The 25,508-nt window shown below is 44.7% G+C and overlaps 8 protein-coding genes across 8 annotated transcripts; 4 read left to right on the top strand and 4 right to left on the bottom strand.

Moving 5' to 3' along the window:
• Window positions 1-8,701: 8,701 nt before the first annotated feature.
• N7509_003033 (uncharacterized protein) lies at window positions 8,702-9,752 on the bottom strand (the record flags this gene model as incomplete). The annotated part of the gene is made up of 5 exons (XM_056627670.1): window positions 8,702-8,892; window positions 9,014-9,264; window positions 9,312-9,316; window positions 9,490-9,645; window positions 9,711-9,752. 5 exons carry the CDS (start codon window positions 9,750-9,752, stop codon window positions 8,702-8,704), a joined length of 645 nt encoding a protein of 214 aa, XP_056493465.1.
• Window positions 9,753-10,756: 1,004 nt separating this feature from the next.
• N7509_003032 (major facilitator superfamily transporter) lies at window positions 10,757-12,659 on the top strand (the record flags this gene model as incomplete). The annotated part of the gene is made up of 8 exons (XM_056627669.1): window positions 10,757-10,987; window positions 11,048-11,243; window positions 11,305-11,427; window positions 11,487-11,520; window positions 11,584-11,656; window positions 11,707-12,101; window positions 12,161-12,294; window positions 12,358-12,659. The coding sequence occupies 8 exons, from the start codon at window positions 10,757-10,759 to the stop codon at window positions 12,657-12,659; spliced, it is 1,488 nt and encodes a 495-aa protein (XP_056493464.1).
• Window positions 12,660-13,546: 887 nt separating this feature from the next.
• N7509_003031 (NAD dependent epimerase/dehydratase) lies at window positions 13,547-14,843 on the top strand (the record flags this gene model as incomplete). The annotated part of the gene is given in 5 exon segments (XM_056627668.1): window positions 13,547-13,810; window positions 13,961-14,077; window positions 14,174-14,236; window positions 14,247-14,338; window positions 14,546-14,843. 5 exon segments carry the CDS (start codon window positions 13,547-13,549, stop codon window positions 14,841-14,843), a joined length of 834 nt encoding a protein of 277 aa, XP_056493463.1.
• Window positions 14,844-15,903: 1,060 nt separating this feature from the next.
• On the bottom strand, window positions 15,904-16,514 carry N7509_003030 (uncharacterized protein; the record flags this gene model as incomplete). Its single annotated transcript, XM_056627667.1, has 2 exons — window positions 15,904-16,332; window positions 16,383-16,514. 2 exons carry the CDS (start codon window positions 16,512-16,514, stop codon window positions 15,904-15,906), a joined length of 561 nt encoding a protein of 186 aa, XP_056493462.1.
• A 362-nt stretch (window positions 16,515-16,876) lies between these two features.
• Window positions 16,877-17,370, top strand: N7509_003029 (Zinc finger HIT-type; the record flags this gene model as incomplete). The annotated part of the gene is made up of 2 exons (XM_056627666.1): window positions 16,877-16,920; window positions 17,064-17,370. The coding sequence occupies 2 exons, from the start codon at window positions 16,877-16,879 to the stop codon at window positions 17,368-17,370; spliced, it is 351 nt and encodes a 116-aa protein (XP_056493461.1).
• A 998-nt stretch (window positions 17,371-18,368) lies between these two features.
• Window positions 18,369-19,172, bottom strand: N7509_003028 (short-chain dehydrogenase; the record flags this gene model as incomplete). The annotated part of the gene is made up of 3 exons (XM_056627665.1): window positions 18,369-18,537; window positions 18,590-18,872; window positions 18,929-19,172. The coding sequence occupies 3 exons, from the start codon at window positions 19,170-19,172 to the stop codon at window positions 18,369-18,371; spliced, it is 696 nt and encodes a 231-aa protein (XP_056493460.1).
• Window positions 19,173-21,233: 2,061 nt separating this feature from the next.
• N7509_003027 (uncharacterized protein) lies at window positions 21,234-22,091 on the bottom strand (the record flags this gene model as incomplete). The annotated part of the gene is made up of 3 exons (XM_056627664.1): window positions 21,234-21,450; window positions 21,516-21,798; window positions 21,851-22,091. The coding sequence occupies 3 exons, from the start codon at window positions 22,089-22,091 to the stop codon at window positions 21,234-21,236; spliced, it is 741 nt and encodes a 246-aa protein (XP_056493459.1).
• A 2,302-nt stretch (window positions 22,092-24,393) lies between these two features.
• N7509_003026 (Oxidoreductase short chain dehydrogenase/reductase family) lies at window positions 24,394-25,314 on the top strand (the record flags this gene model as incomplete). The annotated part of the gene is made up of 4 exons (XM_056627663.1): window positions 24,394-24,441; window positions 24,492-24,787; window positions 24,871-25,171; window positions 25,225-25,314. 4 exons carry the CDS (start codon window positions 24,394-24,396, stop codon window positions 25,312-25,314), a joined length of 735 nt encoding a protein of 244 aa, XP_056493458.1.
• Between the last annotated feature and the right edge of the window lie 194 nt (window positions 25,315-25,508).

Genomic DNA, 25,508 nt, shown 5'->3' with positions numbered 1-25,508 from the left:
GTTGAATTCTACTATCCTGCCCGCCCTGGTATTGACCGCCCTACTGATAGGGTCTCGATTGGTCAATTCAATGAATTCATGAGCCTATATAGAGTACCTCAGGCAGCTACTGAACAGCCAATCCAATCGTCTGATTATATATATACTCTTGATAGTAGCCAGGTAATCCGCCAGCTTAGCTATTCACCCTTGATAGCTAGTAGCCAGGTAGATATAGGCCTTCTAACCCAGCTACTTCAGGAGTTTCTTAGTGATCGGCAGGCTACCTTCCGAAGCTCTAAGCAGCAAGAGGCTTTTTATCTGATGATGAAGCAGATACCCTATCTCTTCTTGATCCTACCTACTGCTGCAGGGAAGACTACACTGTTCCTATTTGGGGCTAGTCTCTTTGTGAACCAGGTCACTATTATAGTTATCCCACTGATCTCTTTGAAGCTAGATCTATTAGGGAAGGCAGATACCTTAGGCCTAGGGCCTACTGCTTGGTCGCCTTCCCTATACTCTCTGCCTAGTGGGTGTAGGATCCTCCTAGTCCAAGTTGAACATGTGATTCACCCAAGGTTCCTAGATCTAGCTAGTACTCTAATTGCCCAAAGAAGACTAGCTAGGCTAATTTGGGATGAATGTCACCTAATTCCTCTATCCCAGAGCTATCGGCCAATTATGAAGCGTGCCTGGCATGCTCTAGCCCTTAGGGTTCCTATGGTCTTTGCTTCAGCTACTCTACCAAGCCATCTGCAGACTGAGCTGATTGATATGCTTCAGCTAGGTAATCAGCCCTATACCCTTAGGGCTAGCCTACTCTTGACACAGATGGCCTATAGGGTCCAAACCCTACCTACTAGGCTAGATGAGGCTAGATATCCTAGCTATATTAGCCAGTTTGTTAAGAAATTTGAGGCTACCAATGGTCCCTTTGGCCCTAGGGCTACTGCAAAGGTAGTGGTCTTCTGCCGTACCAAAAAGCTGGTTGATGGGCTATTTGATTCCTTACAGCCTCAGGCAGCTAGATTCCACTCTGGGCTATCTGATGAGGATAAGCTAAGCCAGCTAGGAAGCTTTAGGGCAGGAACCCCTATCCTATTAGCTACTAGTGGAGTAGGGGCTGGCTACGATTTTCCTGATGTTAATCTTGTCATCCACTTCCTACCTGGTGCCTATGAGATGACTAATTTTATACAGGAATCTGGTAGAGCTGGTAGATCACCTGATAGTCTAGCGTGGTCCTACTGCCTAGTACAATCCTACCAGCTACAGCAGCCTCAGGCTAGCTCAGTACCTCAGACAGCAGAGAAGGCCTACTTCCAAAGCTATCTGCTAGAACAGATCTGCCGCCGGCGGGTAATCTCTAGGGTTTTCGATTCAGAAGCCCTAGAATCATGCGACCCTGCCTGGGCGCAGTGTGATCTCTGCGCTGACCGTCTAGCTACCCAATCAGCAGTAGTAGATAGGGTATATCAGACCCATCGGCAGAATTGGAAGGGTGGTGAGCTACTACCAAGGGCTATTTATTTCTGGATGAACGAGCAGTGTCTGGTCTGCTTCATCGCGTGGCTAGGTAAGCCTACTACCCTACTACCCTACTACCTATCTATCTATCTGTCTATCTATCTATTGATAATACTAATCTATTATATAGGAAGAGAGCCTCGAGGGTCCAAGCCAGACCTTAGGCATCTACTAACTACCTGTCCTGTTTACCAAAGGCCTGATATTCAACAGTGGATCCAGCAGCTAGATGATAGCCTGAATCCTCAGGTAGATAGTTGCTGCTTTAGGTGCTATCTACCTACTAAGCTCTGTAAGGGCCCTCTGCTTACCAATAAGGGTAAATCGTGTCTGGCCCCTAGGCTACTCCTATCGTTTTGGACCGTCTGCCATCTATCGTTTACTAAGCAGCCAAGCTTAGGTATACCTTATTTTAGTATGGATTGGTTGCCTAAGGTATGGGAGCCTGAGACCTTCCAAGACCCTCTTTGGAAATTGGATACTGAGATGGTAGGTGCAGCCTGGGTCTTCTACTGCTTTGCTAGCAGCTACGGAGATCTCCATGGCTATAGTGAGTAGTTAGATTTATGTAGTAGGTAGTAGATCAATTTAGGTGCAGTTAATTAGCCTGATCTGTTCTTAATAATATGTAATAGCGTAGTAGTATTAGCCTGGTAGGAATAGCTTAGTAGTAGCTTAGTAGTAGCCTAGTAGTAGCCTAGTAGTAGATTATAGCCTAATACTAGCGTATCTACCTGCCTACCTGGCTGCTTACCTATTAACTGGCCTATCAACTGGCCTATCAACTGGCCTATCAACTGGCCTATTAACTAACCTATCAACTAGCCATCCTACCTTCTAACCTACTACCTAGCCTACTACTGAATTATATAAGCTAAGATACTATATTACCGAGATAGTGTATCGATCTAGGTAGACCCCCTAGGTATAACGGGCCAGGGCCTAGTTGATATTACGTGATAGTATATAACCTTTTTCCTGCAGGAAACCAAGGTAGACAGATATAAACAACTCATTCTTCTCTAAGATTATTGTAAACAGTATACAGGCCTAGCCCTAATAGAACAGTTGTTGCTACAGCTCTTTATACTAGGTAGCCTACCTTAGGTACTATATTATAGGATTTGGAAGTATACAGCACCCCAGGCGTTCGATGTCAATCCGTACTTGAATCCTCTTCGAGCCACCTATATATCGAGATCTACCCAAACCCTAGTATATTTAAGATCCTATAATTATTCAGAATTCTTGATCTCTTCAGGAATCAGTCTGAATATTAACTGTCTAATCTGATCTCTACCATCTGATACCCTTGCCTAGTTACAGGTCTCTAGCCTGACAACTTAGTAATCATTACAAGCTGGCTGCTTACCTACCTTATAGCCTACGTTCTAGCCTACTATCTGGCCTATCAACTGGTTAATTAACTGGTCTATTAACTGGTTAACCAACCAAGACTACCGCTACTATACTAGAGTAAAATTGATTAGTTATCTTATAGAACATTCTAAAGAACCTACTTAGGCTTATACTGCCTATATAGAGATTGCTTATATAATCTCTATATACTAGGCCTATAGCTAGATCTACTATCAAGCTAATATAAAAAGCCCTATTTGAATAGCTTATCTAGTTACCTAGTTATAAGCTATCTTACTCTAGACCCTATAAACCCTAGAGTGCCAGATTACTAAGGCTAAACCCTAGGGCCTGAGGGAAGTGGCTGAAAGTGGTATAGCTTACCCGCAGGACCTAGCCTTAGCATCCCCCATCAAAAAATCTCCTATACAAACTACCCCCCTTAGGGTTAGCCTCTTCTACATAGAAATCTACAAATATTTTTTGATAGAAAGATAATTTCACCTATTTTATTAAAAGATCTTGAAGACCCAATCACAAAATACTAAAATTTAAGGTACTTAGGGGGGGGGGGTGTTGGGTTCAAACCTTAAATGCCAACACCCCCCCCCTTGCCAAGCCTTGTTAATGCGGACCACCCCCCCCCCTGTTGGGCCCGACTATATTTAGGGAAGGGGGGAGGGGAGGAGTAGGGAGAAGATAGGGCGATTGGCGAGGAAGGACTCTGGTATCCTTCGTCGTCATACGAGAGCTGATACTCTGGGTCATCCAGTAGGCTGGCAAGATCAAAGTTGGTACTGGTAGAATTACTACTGAACTGCTGTACGATCTGCTCCGCGTAGGGATCAAGCCAGAGAGCCTAGCCCAGGACCATAAAGCGAGCAAGCTTAATAATCCTAGATAAGATAGGAGAAAAGGAATCAGGGGTATACCAGCCCGTACGAGACCGGCCAAGGACTGCAAGGGCGCAGACCAGAGCGCATTCGTACTTATCGGCCCCGATTCGCTGGTTCAGCAGCTCCAGACAGAAGGTAAGACAGGCATTCTCGATCGGCTGAAAGTAAAACAGGGTTTTTCTAGTGTCAGACGGGCTTAAAGGCTCATGATTACTCTTATACGGATCGGGGGAGCTAGATCGGCTAGCTAGACGCCAGAGGGCCTCCCAGGCCTTAGCTTAACGGCAGTTAAAGCGGTAGTAAGGGTAGGCCGGATAAGAGGGCTCTGAAGGCTGCTGCGTACGAGCAAAAAAACAGATAATCTGCTGCTAAGGTATAATATAGGAACTGATCGTCTCAGTGTCTATATAGGCTTAGAGGAGGGTATAGGGGGCCTGGTCAAGCTCAGTACGTACAACCTCGACCCGGATCAAATAGCTACAGTGTTTGGCAATCTGTTGTGCCGTACGAGCTATACTGTCTATAGCCTAGTGGATTCTCGACAGTAGATCTATAGCATCAAATTCAGGTAGCTTAATTAAGGAATAGAGGACCTCAGGATGCTGGTTCAACAGATACTGGGACCACCGGGTACGACGAAGCCATGGTGTAGCCTCATTCAGCTCTAGTTCCTCTATCGTACGATCAGCAGGCTGAAAGATCTCCTGATGCTGCTCTTCTAGGTGGTTGAAGAGCTGATCAAGGATAGTAGAGGCAGGATCTAATTAGTCTGATTCAGACTCTCTAACTTCAGGGTTGGTCACAGTAAAATAGTATGAGTAAGGCCCTCGGCGATAGAGACGTTGGCAAGAGACTGAGCGCGTACGGTTCTCTAAGAGCTGCTGGGTAGAAGCTGTAGAGATAGCTTAGGCAAGCCATTGGTAGGACGTCCGCCAGTGCTCTTTTATAACCTTCGTCGTACAACAGATATAGTGATAAGTAGGGGTAAATTGGCACTGAATACCATCATAATAAAGGGGAAGGTAAGGAAAAGGTAAAGGATAATTAGGGATAGAGTTAGATGTAAAGGTAGTGAGTAACTGTGGCCAGAGGGTAGGAAGGGCTTCCTGGATCTTAGAAGCAATTCTGGCTGAAATCTTATGTGCAGAAGAGATTAAATGAGTAATAACTTGGCTTAGTCGTACGGCTGATTGACACTTATAGCAGATAAGAATAGGTAGAGTATAGAGAGGAGTAAAAATCTCCTGTATAAGAGCAGGAATATTAGTTTCCATAATTAAGGGTTTAAAACTAGAGATAATCAGAAAGTACTGGAAAGTAACTCAGAAAGTTATAATATGTATTCAGGGGTCGTACGTTAATAATCACCTTTTAGCTAAGATATTAAAGTGGGTCTAAACCCCTAGAGTGGAGTCTCCCGGTTGTACCCTATCAAAAAATATTTAAGGTTTTGGATAATTTAGGGTTTATTCGTACAGCTGCTATAGGGGATGGTAGCTTCTAGAAATCAAACTGGAGATAGATTATATATAAACTTAGAACTTGTAAAAATCTGAGGTTAATCGTACAAAAAAAAGTGCTTGCAGTCTACTCTAGAAAAAGTGCTTGCAGTCTACCCTGTGGGGCGAATACTGCCCATACTTAAGAGCTCCTCACCGCCATGCAGTCAGGTAGACTGCACCAGGTCCCTTGGGTTAGGTCTGTAGGCTTCTCGCCCGGGAGCCGGCTACTGGCTTCTGGCTCTGATGATAGTACAGTACGGCTCTGGGACATAGCGACGGGCAGCCTGCAGCATACCCTCAAGGGCCATTTAAAGACGGTTCGGTCAGTGGTCTTCGAAGATTAAGATTATAGTAGGTCTGATTATCTAGAAGTAGTAGATAATCTATTCTGTATAGGGAATAAGCTAGAGTATCTGGCTAAGGACTATAAAGTAAGTAAGCTTAATAATCTGAGAGAGAATTAGGGGGAAAGAATCTAGGGTATATTAGTCTGTATAAGTATAAGACTGCAAAGGTCTTACTAGGCTTAGGGGAATATAGATAAAGGAGGAATTATTATAGATAGTTGATTACTGAGTAATCAATAAGATTAAGGACTTAGTTGCTTGATTATAGAGGATTCTGATTGATGTGTATTATTATTTCTAAAGGAAAGAAGGCCCTATTTAACCTTAGAATAGTTATACCGGATAGCTAGTATTCCAGCTATCCGGCCGGTTATCTAGCTATCCGGCCGGTTATCTAGTATACCGAAGATCTGGCCGGCTACCTAGTATACCGAAGATCCGGTGTTTTTTAGGGTTACTAAGCCTTTTAACTAAATCTTAGTTATATCTTTAACTAGATCTTAGTTATATCTTTAACTAGATCCTAGTTATATCTTTAACTGGATCTTAGTTATATCTGTATAATATTCATAATAAGAGTAGCTAAGAATAGCTAGTATACAGACTAGAGTAAATCTATATTTATTAGCCCCTACTTACTAATTTAATAGCTTAAGACGGAAGCTAAGATAGGCCTTTTTAATTAGCTAGAAGTAGAATAGGGAGAGAAGAGCAGCAGAGCTGAGGCTTATATAATTAATATTATTCTTATACAGAATAGGTAATTAAGATTAAGATTAGAACTGTATAGCTAATAACCAGAGAGTATTCTATACCTTCTGTTAGCAGTAGTTAAATTAATAATAGGGGAAAGCAGAGTGAGAAGGCTCTGTAGGTTACTGTATATAAGTAAAGAAATAGATAATCTGCTACTAAGATATAAGATAACGGATAATTATCTCTAGGCCTAGAGCAGAAGATAAGGAGCCTGATTAATCTCTGTTTGGATAACCTTAATATAGATTAGATAGCTATATTATTTAGTAATCCTCTGTACTGTATAAGCTATACTATCTATAGCTTAATAGATTACCTATAGAGGATTAAGAGAATCAGACTCAGAGGGCTTGATTAATATATAGAGGGTCTTAGAGAGTTAACCTACTAGATATTAAGTATATCTTATATAAAGAAGCTATAGGATAGCCTTATTAAGCTTAATAGTCTCTACCGTATAATTAGAAGGTTAAAAGATCTACTGGTATTGCTCTTTAAGCTAATCGAAAAAATAATTAATAGTAGAGGATATTAACTCAGACTCTTTAGATTATAATTATATAGAGTTAATTATAGTAAAGTATTAGGAGTTAGGCCCTTAGTAATAGAACTACTAACAGGTTATAGAGCGAGTAAATAATTAGATCTGTTCTTCTGGTAAGAGAGAAGAAGATAAAGAGTTAGATAAGCTAGTTGAACTAGATAGTTTTGTAAAGATATACTTGTTATAGACAGTATACTAGTATTCTGTAATATTCTTCTTTATAAAATAGATATAACGATATACTGATATATGATAATATTAGATACTATTATAATAAAGAGAAAGAAGATTAAAAGAAGGAGGATAAGAAAGAAGAAGGTTAAAAGTAAAGGTAATAAGTAATTAAGGCTAGAGAGTAGAGAGATATTATTAAATCTAGGATACTGTATAAGATAGAATAGTATATAGGAAAGAGTAAAGATAAATAGTAACCTAGTCTAATTATACAGCAGATTTACAGCTATAGCAGATAAGAATAGACAGAGTATAGAGAGGAGTAAAAAGCTCCTAGATAAGGATAGAGATATTTTCTCTATAGTAGTAATTAAATTTAGGAAGTATATGAAAGTATTAGGGAAAGTAGCTTATAAAGTAATAGTATATATTTAGGGGTTATACGTAAATATAAGCTCTGTTATAAAAAATTTGTATGAGTCTAAAACTAAAAAGTAGGCCCTTCCGGTTGTACCCTATTGAAAAGATTTCTGATTTTTGATGATTTAGGGTTAACCCGTACGATTATTATAGAAGACGGTAATATTTAGAAATAAAACTATATATAGATTAGATATAAACTTAGAACTTCTAAAAATTTAGTGGTAATCGGACGAAGAAAATCCTCAGCAGTCTAGTGTTACGCGTTGCTAACTGGTCACGGTGAGTGGTTAGATCGTTGGTAAACAACTTACCAGTTGTTCTCTGTGTCGTTGGTTGTGCGTGATGTCTATCACTCGTAATCCTCAAGTATCGACTCGCAATCGTACCGTTGCTGTGCTAAGCCTTACACGGGCTCGGATCTTGTTGAGTAACTTCGAAGGATGCGCCAGGTAGTGCGCCGAATAGGTCAGTCCGAAGAGCTCCCCTACTCGTAGTATGTTTGTCACAAGAGTTGAAACTGAATGAAGAGTAATCCAAAGGTATACTGTAGTAACTTAGATTGATTGATCGCGAAGAACTAAATACATGTGCGCAAAGGAGTGTCCTTATATATCTAATCCTCCGTGGTGTGGTATACTAGAAGGTACATCTGGTGGTATACCAGATCGTGTCCTTCCATCTACCCGTTGGTATACCCTCTGGTATACCTTGTGGTCACGTGCGAGTTCACAGGTTCCCATATTCCAGGCGTAATTCCGGAACGTGTGAAAGCGTGGCCGTTTCCTGCACCAGGTTGGTCACGTGGGTCTTTTACCGGTTACTTGCACTTATGGCGTAGTGTTGGTGACGGTAGAAAGAACGCCCGTTCTTGCGTCGCGCTAGCCGTCTCGTGGTTTAGTGCAGTATTGTTTGACACGGCGAATCAGAGGCTGATTCCGGCCGTTGTTCACGTGATCTGGTTCTGCGTTCCTCTCCTAGGAACGGTTGGCTCTTGGTGGCCCATCTGTAGGTTGCGGCCCCTGCGGCCCCTCATGTCGCATGGTCCGTAACATCTAGTCATAAAAACTGAGAGTAGTCTACCCTGTAGGGCGAATTCTGCCTATACTTAAGAAATCTTTACTGCCTAGCAGTTATGTAGACTGCTCTAGGTCCCTTAGGATAGGTAACAACCCCAGTTCGTTATATATAGTCTTAAAGGTAGGGCTTAGACTCTGTATGGGAGAGAAAGACGCCTGTATAACCACTGTCAACAGTAGCTTTTTTCACGAGAGCTAAGACCGATTTGGCACTGTGTTCTGGCTTTATAGGTCCTTGGAAGGTGGGGGAATATTGCTTAAACTTCCCAAACATAGCTATAGCCAACTGACCCTCCTCCTCCGTTTCTATCGAAACGTTAGCAAAAAGTATTCTATTTTACCTATCAAGACAACCACAAACTAATATTAAGACTGCCAGTGTCTATAGCACCAGGGCATATAGCTATGCAGAGTACGTCTTTCTTACGGTATAAGGCGCTGAACTTGGCTATGGCTATATTAAGGGCTGCCTTGCTTATTGCATAGGATGCGGCTTGGTAGATATCGGCTTTGAGTGTTATCTTAGGGTCTGATATGCCCGTGGAGATGGCAATCACTTTCTTCGCCCGACCTTTTAGAATCAGGGGTATGAAAGCATTGAAAAGATGGACGGCGCCGATGGTATTGACTCGGAAGTGTTTAATCATATCTTGTTCAAGGGCGTTTGGATCGTGGCTCCTGTGGAGAAGTTAATCCCGAATTAACTGACCAGTGATCTTGGGTACTCTGCCTAGAACTTATAGAGTATTAAAACTAACTAGTGCAGTCTTAGATTGAAGCGCGGCATTGGCTATGATATAATCAAGGGCGCTATTGGTTTTCTCCGAAATGTACTGAACTGCTTTCTACGAAATCTTTAGGTTAGTTTGGACTTCGGTTTTAATGTATTGCTTATTAACTCACTGCTAATGCTATTGGGTCCGTGGTGTCGGCCTGAATGATATGAATATTTTTCTGGCCGATTTTAGCGGTAACCTTGGACTTGACGGCTACTTTGTCGCGGATGAGGCCGAAAACGATATTGGCCGGATCTTTAGAGAGCTGGCGGATGAACTCAAACTAGACAATGAATTATGTGCATTAGTTATACGAGTCTTGTGCATGAAGCAGGGATGAGATCGTACGCTAAGGCTACGGGAGACTCTAGTAACTACCCAGGAAGACATGGTGATGGTTTATAAAATTTACGAAGACTGAGGTGAGATTGTTGGATGATTCTGAGAGTTGATGAACCTAGAAGAGCGGCAATAGCGTATGTATTTATACATCGACCTTGAGTACGTTTGCTTGCTTTTGCTGATTTTAAATCTGTTATGATGTTGTATGGGGGTGGGTAATTTAAAGTGGACCCTTGCTTTAGACATATATAGAGTTTAGTCTAGAATCTTAAATGAACATACTACAGTATTATAAATTATAAGTTATACATAGATTGGCTTTAATGATCAGATAGCAGGTCTACCTGTATTATTAATCCGTATGTTTGCTAGTTTTGCTCTGTTTGCTTGAACTTTATTATAACCTCTCTTTGAGCGGACCTACACCGCTCTGTGAGTGGGTCACTAAGTAAGTTTATTTTGTATGTATCCTACATAGTTTGAGCTGTTTGTGTTGATAACTAAGGTCTAATTAACGTCGATCTGGGCGGGTTAAGCTTTGTTTGCATTATAGTTTATGCTGTTTGTATCGATGACTAAAGACTAATCAGCGCCCTAAGGTCTAAGTGGGTTGCTGTATAGTCCTGGTTTGTGTTGATTACTAGGGTGGCGGGCTTAATAAATACCGATGAAATTATAAGAGAATTAATTATCTAGCTTACTAAGCGTTCGGTTTGCTCGGGTGCCGGACTGATTAATTCATGTCCTGATGCTCCTGCCGTTGAAGTATACCTGCCTCCAAATGTCAGTTATCTCTATGATACCAAGGAGAGGATTCTGGCCGCCCCCGAGAGTCCCTTGACAAATACCGCATTTAGCTGCCCTATTCTTGTCCTGGCACAGACAAGGGCTGTTTTTAATCTTTATTCCCAGCCCCTGGTCCGAGTATCGGCCAGCGCGAGATCCTTATATCCCCGACCTGCTTCTCCAGCGCGGCAATGAGCCCCTAAAGCTGGCACGGCCACGTTTCGCATTACGCCAAAGAAAAGGTCACATGTCGAGCCCTGCCCACGATGACAGTCGACGCACGTACCGACGCAGAGGTGACGCTCGACGCGTTAGCGCCGGCTCATGCACTGGTGAAGCAGAGGGAAGTTACGGCAGAAGGCGGCGATCCACAGGCCCCTCCGCTGGCGGCCTACCCCGAAGGTGTGCCCTCCGAAGACGAATATCCCAGGGGACTCGCATTGCTGTTGATCCTTCTGTCGCTCGTCCTGTCCATTGTCATGGTGGCTGTCGATCAGGTGAGGCGCTGGATCTCATTCCCTCTCCTGCCGCCCACCCTCCGCTGACCCTCGACCCAGACCATCATTGCAACGGCCATCCCCCTGATTACCGACGAGTTCCACAGCGTGACTCAAATCGGCTGGTACGGGTCGGCCTTCTTCCTGACTTTTGCCTCGTTTACGGCATCATGGGGCAAGCTCTTCAAGTATTTTCCATTGCAATGGACCTTCCTCGTCGCCGTCTTCGTCTTTGAATTGGGCAGTCTCGTCTGCGGTTCGTGTTTTCCGTGTCCCCGAGGGCTTTGGCGTGGCGGTCGGCTAACTCCTGTCCATAGCGGTCGCCCCCAGTAGCACGGCCTTGATCGTCGGACGTGTCCTTGCAGGTTTGGGTGTGGCTGGCATTGCGTCGGGCGCCTTCATCCTCGTCGCCTTCCTGGCGTCCCGGCGAAGCGACCTGCGTACCTGGACATCGCAGGCGCCTCATACGGGATTTCGGCGGCCATCGGACCCTTACTAGGCGGAGTTTTCACGCAGAGACTCAGCTGGCGGTGGTACTTTATATGTGCGTGTCTCTTTATCTCGCCTTGGGAATGGCAAGGGCTAACCCAAGTTAGCAATCTCCCCTTTGGTGGCCTGGCTGCCGCGACGCTTGTCATCTTCTTTAAGTTGCCGCCGCATGCGAAGCTGGTGCCGGCTACGTTCTGAGAAGATGCTTCAGTTGGATTGGCATTACTCAGGTCATGGGCGCGGTCGAGTGTTATATTCTGGCATTGCAGTGGGGTCGCCTCACGCGCGTGTGGGATTCCTCGACCATCATTGGCCTCTGGGTGGGATTCGGGCCGGCTCTAATCGCCTTTAGTTTTGCTCAATGGTGGTTGGACGACCGTGCGATGGTTCCGCCGCGGATTCTCAGGAGCCGTTACGTCCACCAGGGCATGCTCTATGCGGCCGCCATTGCGGGGTCTTATTTCCTGACGCTATACTTCCTTCCCATCTACTTCCAGGTTATTGACGACGTCTCACCGCTTGAGAGTGAAGTACGCAATCTGCCATTGATTGTCGCCATCACCCTTGCGACTATCGTGTCGGGCATCTCGATTACCATCACCGGTCGCCCGATGTTTTTATGGCAGTCAGTGGCGCGCTGACGACCATTGACGTCGGGCTACTGTACACACTCACAATTGGCAGTCCATCCTCTAAGTGGATCGGATACCAGGTCCTCACCGGCATTGGGGTCGGGCTGGGCTTACAAGTGCCCGTCTCTGCGGCGCAAGCGACTCTACCGCCGGATGACATACCGTCTGGGTCGGCTATTCTCGTCTGTGAGTTTAACTGCCATAATAATTACTCGTTGGGTTCTACCCTCTGATCCATCTATTCTATAGTCATGCAAACCATCGGTGGCGCCTTTTTCGTCTCCGCCGGAGAGAGCGCCTTCGAATCCACACTCTTGAAGCAGCTAAGCGCGACCGCTCCATGGATCGACCCGCTCCAGGTCATCAGCACGGGCGCCACGGATGTGCGGAAAGTGTTTTCCCCAGCTGATGTGCCTTTTATTCTTCGCGCATGTGTGCGTGGTATCCAGACTGCCTTGATTGTCGCCATCGCCGTGGCTGGTACGTATACTATTATTGCTTTTGGGGCCAAGTGGGTTAAAATGCAAAATGCAAGCGCCGCTGAGGGCTGAGGAGGCTACGGAGGCTGAGGGTACTGAGGATAGCATTGAATCTATAGAAGCTGGGTCAGATATATAGATACGCGAGTGGCACCCGATTGTGTGCAACTGGTGGCTTCGGTAGTTAGCCCGCGCGCTCGAGGGCTTTTCCTAGGTATACAGTCGTGTTATTCAATTATCTGTGCTTCCAACGCACGCACACTGTCCCGTTGCGCCATTGCGGAGCCGCCATTCACATCACAACGAGCAACCAGCTCGTCGGCGGCGTTTAGATAACGGCTGAGCTCAATGTCACCCTTTCCGCCATAAGGTGCCCTAATATGTTAGCACGTGATATTTCTACTATTTTTAGACTAGGTCAATTTCAAGATTTGAAACGCCATTTCATATTTGATTAAGTGGCCAAATATCAGAATGTCGAAATCTGGAAATTTCATTTTGGCTTCCGCGGCTAGTGCAAATTATGCAAACAGTGCAAAATTTGATTCCATCAATCCAAATATCAGACTGGAACGTTCTGATTTGTTGAAAAAAGTCTATTTTTCGGCATGAAGGTAGTAGCTGATAAATCAAACGGCGCGTTAAATGTGGAGGTACGAGTCCGTGTCTGATTTCTCCAAATGGCAAAGTTTCGGAAGGCCGAAACTCCGAACCTGGTTAGCATTCTCTAACATGAGATCTAGCAGTCGGCGACTTATAACGTCAGATACAGAACTCAATGATCATTGAATTATGTGATGAAGTTAACAAGAACACAACAAAATTGTTTTTCGGATATAAAACAGTCAATTGCCGCATATTCCACAGGTTATTAAGTGCATTTTGCCAAAGACGCGTGGTGTAATATCAACGTGTACGAACCACGCCTTTGTCAAAGAAATTACCACTGCCCACTCAAAATGTCGAATCTTACTGGCCTTCCTACGGGATCCTGTATCCTTGTTACGGGAGCAAACGGTTTTATTGCCTCTTATGTTATTAATACCTTGCTACAGCTTGAATATCGAGTGCGGGGAACGGTTAGGACGGCAAAGCCATGGCTTGACGCCTTCTTCGAGAATAAATTCGGTCGAGGCGTCTTTGAAAGCTTTGTACTTCCTGATTTTGAAAACCCTAAGATGCTAGATAATTGTATGAATGGTATAGCCGGGGTAGTGCATACGGTATATTTGTAAATTAAGCTTTCTCCTTAATCTGCTGAGAGAAGGTGAAAAACTCTTCGGTTCTATTCAGTTGTATATTTAACTAATGTGATACTTGACTAGGCTTCTGATGTTTTGTTTAGTAATGATCCCGATACTGTTATTCCTTAGGTTGTACGAGCAGTCGAGAATGTCCTAGAGGCTGTATACAGATACCCTTCTGTCAAAAGATTCGTTATGATATTATCCTCTGCAGCTGCTTTAATCCCTGCTATAAACCAGAAAGGGGTCAGAATTAATAAAGGTTAGCCTATACTCGCTTATTCATGCTGGTGATTTCGGCGAGAAGAGCTAGTGATTTGATATTTCCTTGTTGATACTTAGAATGAGGCTGCCGTAAAAGCCGTACGTAATTCTAATACGAAGCCTAACGAGAAAGTAATCGTAGTTTATACAGCTTCTAAGACTCTTGGCGAACAAATGGCTTAGAAATGGATTGGAGGGTATAATCCTCGTTTTATATTTAATACGGTCCTTCCGAACTTTAACGTATGTCTCGATTTTACTCTACCACCAGATTTATAGCTTATATAAGTATTTGTTTTTAGGTAGGAGAAATTCTTTACGAGAAATTTAGAGGGTTATCCATAGGAATGGTTCGAGGGATTTTGAAAGACGACAAAAGCATATTTGACTTTTTTGTACCTTGTAAGTTGTTTCCTTCCCCCCCCCCTCTTCTCCCCGATTATTACTTAGAGGAGGCAGGATAAGTAAAATGCTAAATTGCTTTAATGTACTAGAATATTACGTTGATGTTACTGATACTGCCCGGCTATACGCTATTGCTCTGCTTGTACCTAACGTCCGATTGCAGCGGATATTTGTATTTGCAGGTCCGCTGAATATGACTGATATTATCTCGACCCTCCGGGAACTTCGACCTGACTATAATTTCGATGATCCGAAACTAAACAAAGGCCGAGATCTTACGGACGTCACACTAGCTGCTAAAGCAGAAAAGCTTTTGGAAGAGTTTTTTGGCCAGAAGGGGTAGATCCCTTATAGACAGAGCCTTGCCGATGGGATTTGTGATCTTTAGAGTTACCGTTAGAAAAAGTCCGACTTCAACCAATAGGTATATTAGCATTTTTGAACCAGAAAAAGCGCTACTATATGGTAATGAGATATGCTAATTCTAAATCTTCAACCAGTTTTTTCTATAATTTATATTGCTGTTGAGTTATAACCTATCGAAGTTGGCTTAACTATTGCCGACTAGTACTTTCGATAAAACAAACGTTTCTATATTACTATTTGCCGATACTACTAATATGCCGATAAGTACAACGAGATTATTGAGCATCTTAGCAATCTAAAGGGCCTATATCGTCTTTCGGCTTGCAACGCCTAATGTTAGGGTGCACGGTCAGCGGTATATTGAACTAGGAACTAGCTATAGTTAGGCTATCAGGCAGGTATATAGACAAGACGTAGCTCGAAGAGCTACAAGACAATGTTTGTATTCAGGGATAAAGCTCGAGGCTTTAGGCGGTGGCAGAATTAGCTAATTAGGAGTTAACCAGGGAAGTCTCCTGAAATCTTTATTGTGAGTTTACAGCATGATACGAGTGATGGCGAGCAGTGGTGATGATACTTAAATTCATCATAAGTCTACTGGAGCATATTTTCAGTTGCTTATGTACCGTTGTTTATATAAAGCTGAGTGTATGCCCAGATGGACACTTACTGGTCCCAGATTATGAAGCTGGTGCTTTTCCTTTTAAGTTTGCGTTAGTATTGGATTAAATAGCATTTGTAAACCCTAACAGAGAGGCTACTTGCATAGGATATCAGATGAATTGAGTATGATAATAGTATAATGGACTTCGAAATCTGTCGCCACGCAAACCCTATTATTTGTTAATGTCGGTGGCTAGATATTATGAGACCTTGTCGTCTTATAAATTTCTACTGGCGAGAAGTGCCATGATTCTGAACCGTTTCCAACAAGGTAATTGCACTCTGCGGAGCAACATGCATGGTAGCACAACAATCCTAGTATCTATTATGTTCAAAGCTGCGATGGCTTGGAAAACCGCGGTCTGCGAGTAGCACTAGTAGCTAAGGGGCTGGCCAGCGTGCCAATCCGAAAAGATGCAGGAATAAGTCTCACCTGATAGATACACTGGTCGGGCAGGTTCCACTTCTAGTGTGCAGACATAGTGTATCGCAGAGTTAATGCTAGGATAGGTGCTAAGGCGCATGCAACGATGACCCTCGTCCATCAGATCTAGGAATGCCTTCCACGTAAACCTACCGCCAGAATTAAATATTACCGCTGCAAGAGCAGAGCCTAAGTACTGCGTTGCGATCTGGTCTAAAGTATACTTTAGACTGTTCGAATCGGTGGGGTCTGTACTAATGCCTACGGCCTGGCCACCGCCAGAGTTGATTTCCTCGACAATAGCCTTATAGCTAGCCGGATTATGGGCCAGAAGAACCACGGAGTAGGCTTTAGCAAACTTTCTGGCGATGGAGGTGCCCTGTGCTGTTGTTAGTTATAGAATAAAGCTAAAGGCAAAGATGAACATACCGTTACGGGACCGACGCCAGCAATGATTACGAATGTCTTGGAGGCTATAATTTGTGTTTTAGAGTTGCCGGCGAAGTGAGTAGTCTTTAAGTCAAGTTTCTGCTTTGAAGTAAAGCTGCTGAACTGGGGCATTATAAATCGTTGATTTCGGAACTGAAATCGCGAGCGCTTATAAATACGAGGATCTTGGCCCCTAGGAGGCGGGTTGTTTTTGGGGGGGGGGGGAGGAAATGGGAAATATCATAGCAGTCGACAATGCACTCTTCATATTGCCCCTTGAGAGAGATCAATAAGTAGACCCCGGATAGAGTGGCTAATATAATTTCTAAATATTCTCCCTAAAAATGGAATATCAGTTTTGTGCAGCTCTGGTACAGGTTCATAAAAGTCTGTCTAGTTCTTCTGTACACCGCTATCGATAAGACAAAACATCGAGTTCTCCAATTTTTCCATCTACTCCAGCACTAGCTGCCCATCAGCTCTTGTCGCCCGATATGGACGGGTCAGGCCCCGTTCTCAGTGATCTGTGCTCAATATGGTAAATTGTTCCACTTTGCCCAGCAGTATACAAGCCTAGCAAGGCCCCGCTAACAACCACATCAACGTCTATCCACGCTCGCCAACCCGCACCTTCTCCCTACCCTACACTCGCCACCACAGGCTGTGATGTCAATGTTCCAGCTTGCGTGATCCGGCCGCTTACCTACGGCGGAGTGCGCTAGCCATTGATCGGGACTTCAATGTCATCACTGGCATCGAACGCATACTCGATCGCTCTTACAGAGAAATGGAGGATCGGGGGATTGAGCTTGCACTTATGATGCAGGTCATTATTTATGCCGGATTGAAGTTAAGGCTCCGTGACATTCCCGTGGAAGAGAATGCCTTCGTGTCTGTCGAGTCTGGTATAGTTGCTGACTCCAAGCTTACTGGACCGGTTGCCAACGAGACAGATCTACAGATTGACTTGCATGACTTGACAACCTAGAACAAAGTCGTCCTTGAAAGACATAGCCAGCCAGAACAAAAAGAGGAATAAGAGAAAATGAATAGTTCGGGTCAAGAGCTCTCACCATACGTGTAATTCTTCACCTCTTGACGGTTCATAAGATCTCATGATTCGACCCACCCTCTATATATAACTAGGCAAAGTGCCACGAGCAGCTCTACAGTGCATGGTGCCTCTGCAATTGTCAGAGTTGCATGAATACGTCTACTATCACCACCACACGCACCACCACCAGAGCCAAAAGCATCTAGGAGCTCAAGTTAGAAGGCCATTCGATATGGTCGGCACAGAGGTTCATCGCCTCACTTGGAGGCCACCGACCAAACCGATCGCTATGATAATTATATTTCCTAATTATTCAGATTGTTTTTGGTCCGTTTCCCGTGCTTGGCTCGAAAGAAGAGACACCAAATAAAAAAGGAGGGATGTAGGGACGTCAAACACAGGCACAGGAACTAAGCATCATTTGTTTTGGAACACCTCGAACCAAAGGGAATTTTCCTATCTTTACAATCCCCACCGGTAGGTCGGTTATAGCGCCGAAGTGCTTCATTTTCTTCTATAGATCAGGATGTTGTTCGGGTGATAGAGGCATCGGCCAGAGATCCCCACGAATCAAGATCAATTGCGACTGAAGTAGACAGGCTACTTCGTCAACTGACGACGACATATGATACGCCAAAGTGATCACATTACCTAGTTATTTACTTTCGTACCAGGATACTACCAAGACAAACTGGCAGCGGTAGAGGAACCTTAATAGGTATGTCATTACGCAAAAATTAGTTCGAGAATAAATTAACGAGAAGAAAGTTGTCAAATTGATTTTGAGTGAACCGGTAGTTGCCCCAAGCACACGTTAATCCGTAAGCTAACAAAATGAAAGCATTCGAAAAAAGACACAAAATACAGAGAAAATTTCAAAATGAAAAGGGCACAGGCTCCAAACGACATTCGCCATTTTAAGGAAGCAGGAGTCAAGCAGCTGGGAAGTGCTTGTATCCCACATCCTTGACAAAAGTCTGTTGCCAAGGACCTTGAGACTTGTGCTCTGCGAGCTCGGCATAGAATTTTCCATGTGCCTCGCCACTGATCTTAGAGTACGCAGGAGTCCCATCAGCCTTCCGCTCATCGGCATAATAGAATCTGCGTTTCGTCAATTTCAAGACTACCAGAGCGGAAATAAGGAAACGCATACTTATAGCCTTTATCGGAGTATGCGGCAGCAGCAGAGCGAATGATGTGGGCCGTTGCAGATTTGCCCACGCCACCATCCAGAAGACTTGCAATTGTGGTCTCGTTGAGTATATTCCCAGTGTAGATGAATGTCTTGGAGCTATGGTCGGGGAGTCTCTCGAAGCTTAAAGCCGCCTGTTGTGCAGCGATAAATGCACTAGTCGTGTTAACGTGCAAGTCTCGACTAAAGTCGGCCAAGGGAATAGACAAGGGGTCCGCTGGATTGTTCGGAGCGCCGGCAGATGCTTCAAGGTTATCAGCGGGTTTTCGGTAAACGGGCTTCCATAAGGAACATGCTGACCATTGTAAACAACAACACTTGGCAGACCGAGCGATGCTTTGACTTTCGAAAAGATGCTCTTCACGGAATGGGGATCGGATAGGTCAGCGGAAATGTGGATCTGGTCCGCATTGCTGGCTTCTTCCTTAAGACTTCTAGATGCAAGGGCAACTTTGTAGCCCTTTGTGGCAAAAGCCTGAGCCACATGATGGCCGATATTGGGTCCCGAACCGAGAATGAGAATAACCGGAGTTGTACTAGCCATATTTGAGTTTGTATGAATTGATGAGAAAGAACGACCTTGACGCAGACATATAAGTCTTATTAGATTGGCTTCAATGATCATTTAGCAGTTCCACCTGTATTATCAATCTGTGTGTTTGCTAGTTTTGCTCCGTTTGCTTGAACTTTATCATAACCTCCATATGAGTTGACCCACACCGCTGTGCGGGTTGGTCACCGACCAAGTTTGTTTTGTTTTGTATCCTAGTTTGTGCTGTTTGTGTTGATAACTAGGGGCCAATCAACGCCCCAAGGTCCAAGCCTGTTGCTGCATAATGAAATCATAAGACAATTCAATATGTAGCTTACCAAGCGCTCGGCTTTCTCGGGTGCCGAACTGAATAATTCATGTCCTGTCCTGATACTCCCGCCATTGAAGTATACCCGCCTCCAAATGTCAGGGGAGCGGTGAGGGCCTTCCACAGTCTAATCAAATTTCAGTCTAACCATAATTTTTCCCTACCTAGCAACTTTTGATACAATTTACAGCGCCATCCTCTGTCTGTCCATACAACAAATTGGCTGGCCTTCATCTCCAGTTACCCTTGCCTACTCCCTAATTTGATCCTGGCGAGCCCATTCATCCCGCTGCTGTTTCGCTTCTCGTCCCCACTTCCGAGTTTGTTTGGCTTCCTCTGCAATATCCCTTGGCCTAATCATAGTATTGGAGTCCCTAGCAGCAAGAACACCCCTTTTAGTAACCTGGGACCTAGATCTAGGGGTATTGGCCTGTTGCTAGTTGTTAAATAACCGGGTGAGCCCGGCAGATCCATAGGCTGCCATTTCAGCTTAGGTAAGACTACCCTCGAAAGTCGCCTCCAAACGACGCTGCGATTTCGAAGAATCGGTTGTTGGACTATCTGGGAAGCGCTCTCTTGCCTTAGTTGATTTTTTCCTGTAGTTTTGTAAGCGGTTTTGGTGGCCAATTATTTGAATTTATGAAAGGACCGGTCACTGTCCTGTATGGTGCTCTGGCGTCGTTAACTGAGTTCGAGTTCAAACAAAAATACGGTCATGCGAACCCTAGATCTTCTAACTCCATATTATGCAAAAACACTTCGAAAGCCATCCTCATCGTCAACGGTCGTATGTGCAGATGTTCCATCCAACTCTCGTACAGTGACAACGCAAAAGTATAATCAAGGTGCTCCTCGCAGTCGTGCTTTTTGGTGTATCGTTAATCACGGTCTATCTTCGATGTTTCGTTCGTCTTCAAATAGTCAAGGCTTTTGGGTTAGATGATGCCTATATGATGGCCGTGATGGTGGGTTGCGGCGTTTATGCCGTTCTGCCATTCACACTTTGAATGCTAATGCTCTGCCAGGTTTTTTGTGTCCCATTCACGGTGTGTGGAATTGTGTACATGTCCTCGGGGTTTTTTATCTTACCCTAAGAACGACTACGAAAATTCAACCTGTTCCTCAATCCGAATCCGATGGAGATTACCTCCATCTGATGTCCTTTTGCCTGTTCAACGCCGTATAACGTGATGCATGTATAGTATACATGTTTCTTATTTGGGTTCTGGTTCTGGGTTCGGCTTCTTTCTGTTTCTGAGGCTATTACCCCCCCACTGCCTGGTGCAATTGGGTGTCCTTATATCAATCAATGTACAGAGAATCTACTGCTGGCCGGGGCGGTCTTTTTGGGGTTTGGTTGTGCGGTGTGGGAAGCTTTCTTACTTTCTTTCTTTCTTTTTTTTTGGCTTGACTCTTGACTCTTTGCCTCAAATCTATGCACGAAAGGAGACTCCCTTCTCTTTCTTGATGGCGTTGGCTGGTCTTTTTCATGTCACCGTTACACCATTTCGATGAAATCAACTTCGATCCCAAACCCTCGCAAAACTTGAAACAGGTTGGCAGAAAACCAATGAGAAGATATTTATTGTAAGACAAAGGCAGGTGAGTACGTCACTAGGAAATGTGAAATCAATAATCTCGGAGGATTGCCGAGAATCGACAGTAATTTGCAGATTGTAGTTGACGGATTATGACAAGTTGAGATGTCCAAAGATGCCACTAATCACAGGTCCTCCAAATTAATATTATCTACCAAACTTCTCATCATACGAGTGCCTAGTATTGCCATTGAAGTCGACTCCAGCGAATGCCTGTCGCCCCCCATCCTTTGTAAAGGTAACCAACCACTTTGACTGTTTGGGCTCATGAGCTAATGTCCAAAACATTTCTGCATGTGCATCACCATCGATCTGAAAACCCGCTGGTCGTCCATCGGGTTTGCGCTCATCGACGAAGTAAAACCTGGGCGCACGAGTCAGATACAATAAATATACCCTGACTGGGAAAGGCAAAAAAAGAGATCGAACCTGTAACTATCTGTACCATATGCGTTGGCGGCATATTCTACAAGCATCGCTGCAGCCACTTTCCCAAGTGCAAAGGGCATCACGCCTGGGATTGCGATCTGGTTCAATGTGTTACCAGTATATATGAACGCTGTGGGTGTTGAAGTGGGAAGCATTCTGAAACCCTGTAAAGCATGCTGAGCGGCGATATAGGCACTATCAAAACCGACTGTGCGAGCTGCATTGATGGTTCCCAAGGGTGCGGAGAGAGGGTCGTCGTGAGGAGTTATGAGACGGTTAGCCCCTTCGCACGTCAGCTAGTCACATAACCAAGAAAGGTATAAAAATGGACGAACCGTTGAAAACGACGATATTGGGAACGCTAAACGCTTTCCCTACAGTTTGGAATATTGATGGAACAGAATTGGGATCAGACAGATCGGCCTGGATGTTGAGATAACCTTCTGCAGAAAACCCTTTTGAAAAATTGCGAGCAACTAGGGCGACCTTGTAGCCATTACTCGCGAACTTGGATGCGACGGACATTCCAATGCGGGGCCCCGCTCCAATGATGAGTACCACTCCTGTGAAAGGCATCGTTCCAAAGCGAGTGGCAGATAAATGGACAGGACAACACTGCCAAAATTAAGAATGAGAAAGCGCGCAGTATTAGTGTGATATGCAGGCAAGCTAGGGAAGCACCATATATTTTAAAAAGGGCAATACCAAATGTTAGGCGAAAGGAAAGCCCTACAAGCCTGTATAACTATGTATGAATAATTCGGACATTGAGAGTGGTGATGCCATTTTGATGATACAGAATTCCCATTTCCGCATTGATTTCAAATCAGTCCACATTGATTTCAAATCAGTCCGCGTTGGTCTTTTCTTTGCAATCATAGTGGAAACTCAATTTACCCCTCCGCATTCCGGACTATACGTTTAAACAACCTTACTATATTATTGATCATGGCTGCGGTCCTTCCTTTTCAAATTTAGCGGCGTCTGCTATAGGGTTTTAGACTGTTGAATACCATTCCGCTCGCGACTGAAGCGATACGCAAATAAGTAAAATCAGGCTGAATAGCATGTAGTTCAGATGAATTCGCCCATGCTGTGTGGGGTTGAACAACGGATTATGCAGCAAGGGGGTTTGTGTAGAAATGGGATACTTAGACCGCTACCGAATTCAATTACAGTAATTTTACCGAGGCCCCCGAAATGATAGTACGTCAGGCGGCCGGGAAATCAATAATAACAAAGATGACTGCAGATCCACATCAAGACAGAAACCCGGGGGTCTACTAATAATAACGGATGAATCACCAGAGCACAACTGGTATATGTCGGGGTACAGCTCGTATACGTTGGGAACTCTTCTTGCTGGCTCTATTGCATCAGGTATAGTTTGACCCAAAGGTGATAACCTCTAGTCTCATGTAAGTGAAGAAAAACCCAGGCGGTGCATGACGCCAAAAGGTCTAGAGCCCAGGAACATCAATCAGTGAATCATCACTACTGCGACTACCGCTACGCCCGCTCAGCATCCTCCCTGCCTGATCCGAGGGCATTGAAAATCAGCGCCGCATGGAAGTAAAGGGAAGATCAAAAGGGGAAATAGAGGGTGTTGTGGAGGTAAAGCGAAGGTGAAGTGCCGGAGAGAGGGTCAACATAGCGCCCCCGAGTTCGGGTGGGAAGAAGAGCTGATTGAAAAAGCTTACTACGTTTTGATTTGCGGTTGGCTGTTTGGAAATTCCAGGTACTCTGCGCATTATGTACATATTGGACTTTTTTTGTTTTGTTGGTTTTTTCTCTTTTTCGTTTGGGGACTTTTTGTTCGGTCCCAAGGTTGTTCGTAATGTCGATATGGTATGGGTGGCTTAAGTCCACCGCTTTATTCTTTTTTACGACAGATACGATACGATTACAATGATTGCAATATATCTCCGGTTAGTACTACCCACCCCGTCCACAGGTGGACAAAAATACAAAAAAGTACTAGATTCGTGTATAGACCTATAAGCCCTATAAGCACTTCAAAGTTAAGTAGAACTGAGCAAGGGTAATGAATACCCACGTCCTGTCACATTAGCCGGGCCCTACACCCCATCAAAATCGCATCCCCGTAGCACACCACCGTTCATAAAGCCACCTTACCGTGCTCCGATTAGGCTTACGTCCGGTTACGTATAGATTTATGAGATCCCTACAAAACGTGTAAAATCTGGAGTCAATTTGACCCGGTCTGAGGGAGTTGGACCTGGTTCCAAAATTCGACTTGGAACCACCCACCCAGACCCCCGACCGCCCGACCACCCGACCTGGCAGAACCCTTCTGGTTGGCTCAAAATCGTGGACAGCGGTATTTGGGGGTGTTGATTTGGCTGTTTCGGGTTCAAAGGGTGTCGTTAGGACTCATATTCTGTTTAAGGGGTAAAGAGGCTTACCATATTGAGCATCAGTCACTGAGTAAGGAGTCTGCCTTGTCCATATTGGGTGGTGAGAGCTGGCAGATGGCGTTCAGCCTGGAGTTGAAGAAAATCGGAGAAACTGACGTCTTATCCATAGCTAGGTGGCCCGAGGCGACAACTCTATACATCAAGCAGTGTTATTTAGTAGTGCGGTAGAAAGAATAGTTTAATTGTTAGCTGAGACAAGTAAGTGCCTCGGAAGAATCTAACTGGAGTAATTTTCCTCTCTTGAGTGACGGACAGAGTTTCTTCCGCAATGATATCATCCAGCACTTGATGATACGACGATGCAGTCCCGCATTTCTAAGCGTCGGAAACTCCGGGGCGAGAGAGCTCGATTTATAATCGCCAAATCAAACTGTTGCACTTAAAAGCAGTACTGTTGATGCAAACTCGTACTCTCTATCTGCAACTCCAGGACAGAGAATATGGCTTCCAAGGCATTCGCAATCATCGCCGGCGTCGGCCCTGGCACAGTATGTTTATCTACCCTCGAGCTTCATCAAGATCCTAAGAAGAAACACAGGGCGCCTCTATTGCCAGACGCTTTGCCAAAACCTACTCCGTGGTGCTTCTAGCCCGAACCCCTGCAAGCTATGATGCCGTCGTCCAGGAGATCAACTCCAGCGGTGGCCAAGCCGTCGGTATTAGCGCTGACCTGTCTGATTCGAGCAGCGTCAAATCTGCTTTTGACCAGATAGCTGTACAATATTCAGGGTCTTCTCTTGCTGCGGCTATCTTTAATTCTGGGGGCGGATGGGCGCGCAAGCCGTTCCTGGAGCTGACTGACGAGGACTATTCAGGTGCTCTTGCTTCTCAGGCGTACATACCCCCCGTCTTGTCTTGATCTTATTTTTCTTTCACAGAAAAAGCTAAATAATAGAGTATTAACTGACTGCCAATAGAAAGGGCGGCTTTTACTTTGCTCAGAGTACTCTGCCACTCCTCCTCAAGGCCAGGGACATATCGCCGCGCCCGCCAACTCTAATCTTTACAGGAGCAACCGCAAGCATAAGGGGCTCCACCAACTGCGCAGACTTTGCCTCAGCCAAGTTTGCGCTGCGTGCCCTAGCACAGTCCCTAGCTCGTGAGTTCGGACCGCAGGGCGTGCATGTATCACACGCCATCATCGACGGGGCAATCGATATCCCCCGCACTAAGAGCTTGATATTCCAGCACGAGGATGCTAAGTTGAGTCCAGAAGCAGTAAGTCACATGAGGCATAATCTTCATACCCTAAAAATCTGATGAACTTTTAGATTGCGGACTTGTACTGGCATCTCCATGCACAGCCCCGGACGACCTTTGTGTTTGAGATGGATCTGCGACCGTACGTGGAGAAGTGGTGAAGCATTTACATTGAGTAGGAATATAAATAGATAGGGGGGGGCACTCACGGACGGCTCAAGAAGCGGATTAAGCAAGGTCCGGTCTTCCTATCCCAAGGGACCTGGAGCAGTCTGGGTCACTGCTTGGCAGTGTAGACCTCTTATATATGGGCAGAGTTAGACCTACTATCTAGACTGCTCTTAGTTTTCCCACC

The sequence above is a fragment of the Penicillium cosmopolitanum genome, assembly GCF_028827165.1.
Source record: "Penicillium cosmopolitanum strain IBT 29677 chromosome Unknown utg000004l:1.0-4361866.0:1.0-4365735.0, whole genome shotgun sequence".
NCBI lineage: Eukaryota > Fungi > Ascomycota > Eurotiomycetes > Eurotiales > Aspergillaceae > Penicillium > Penicillium cosmopolitanum.
Note: the sequence above shows the minus strand (reverse complement) of the source record. Positions and strands in the feature narration are given on the sequence as shown.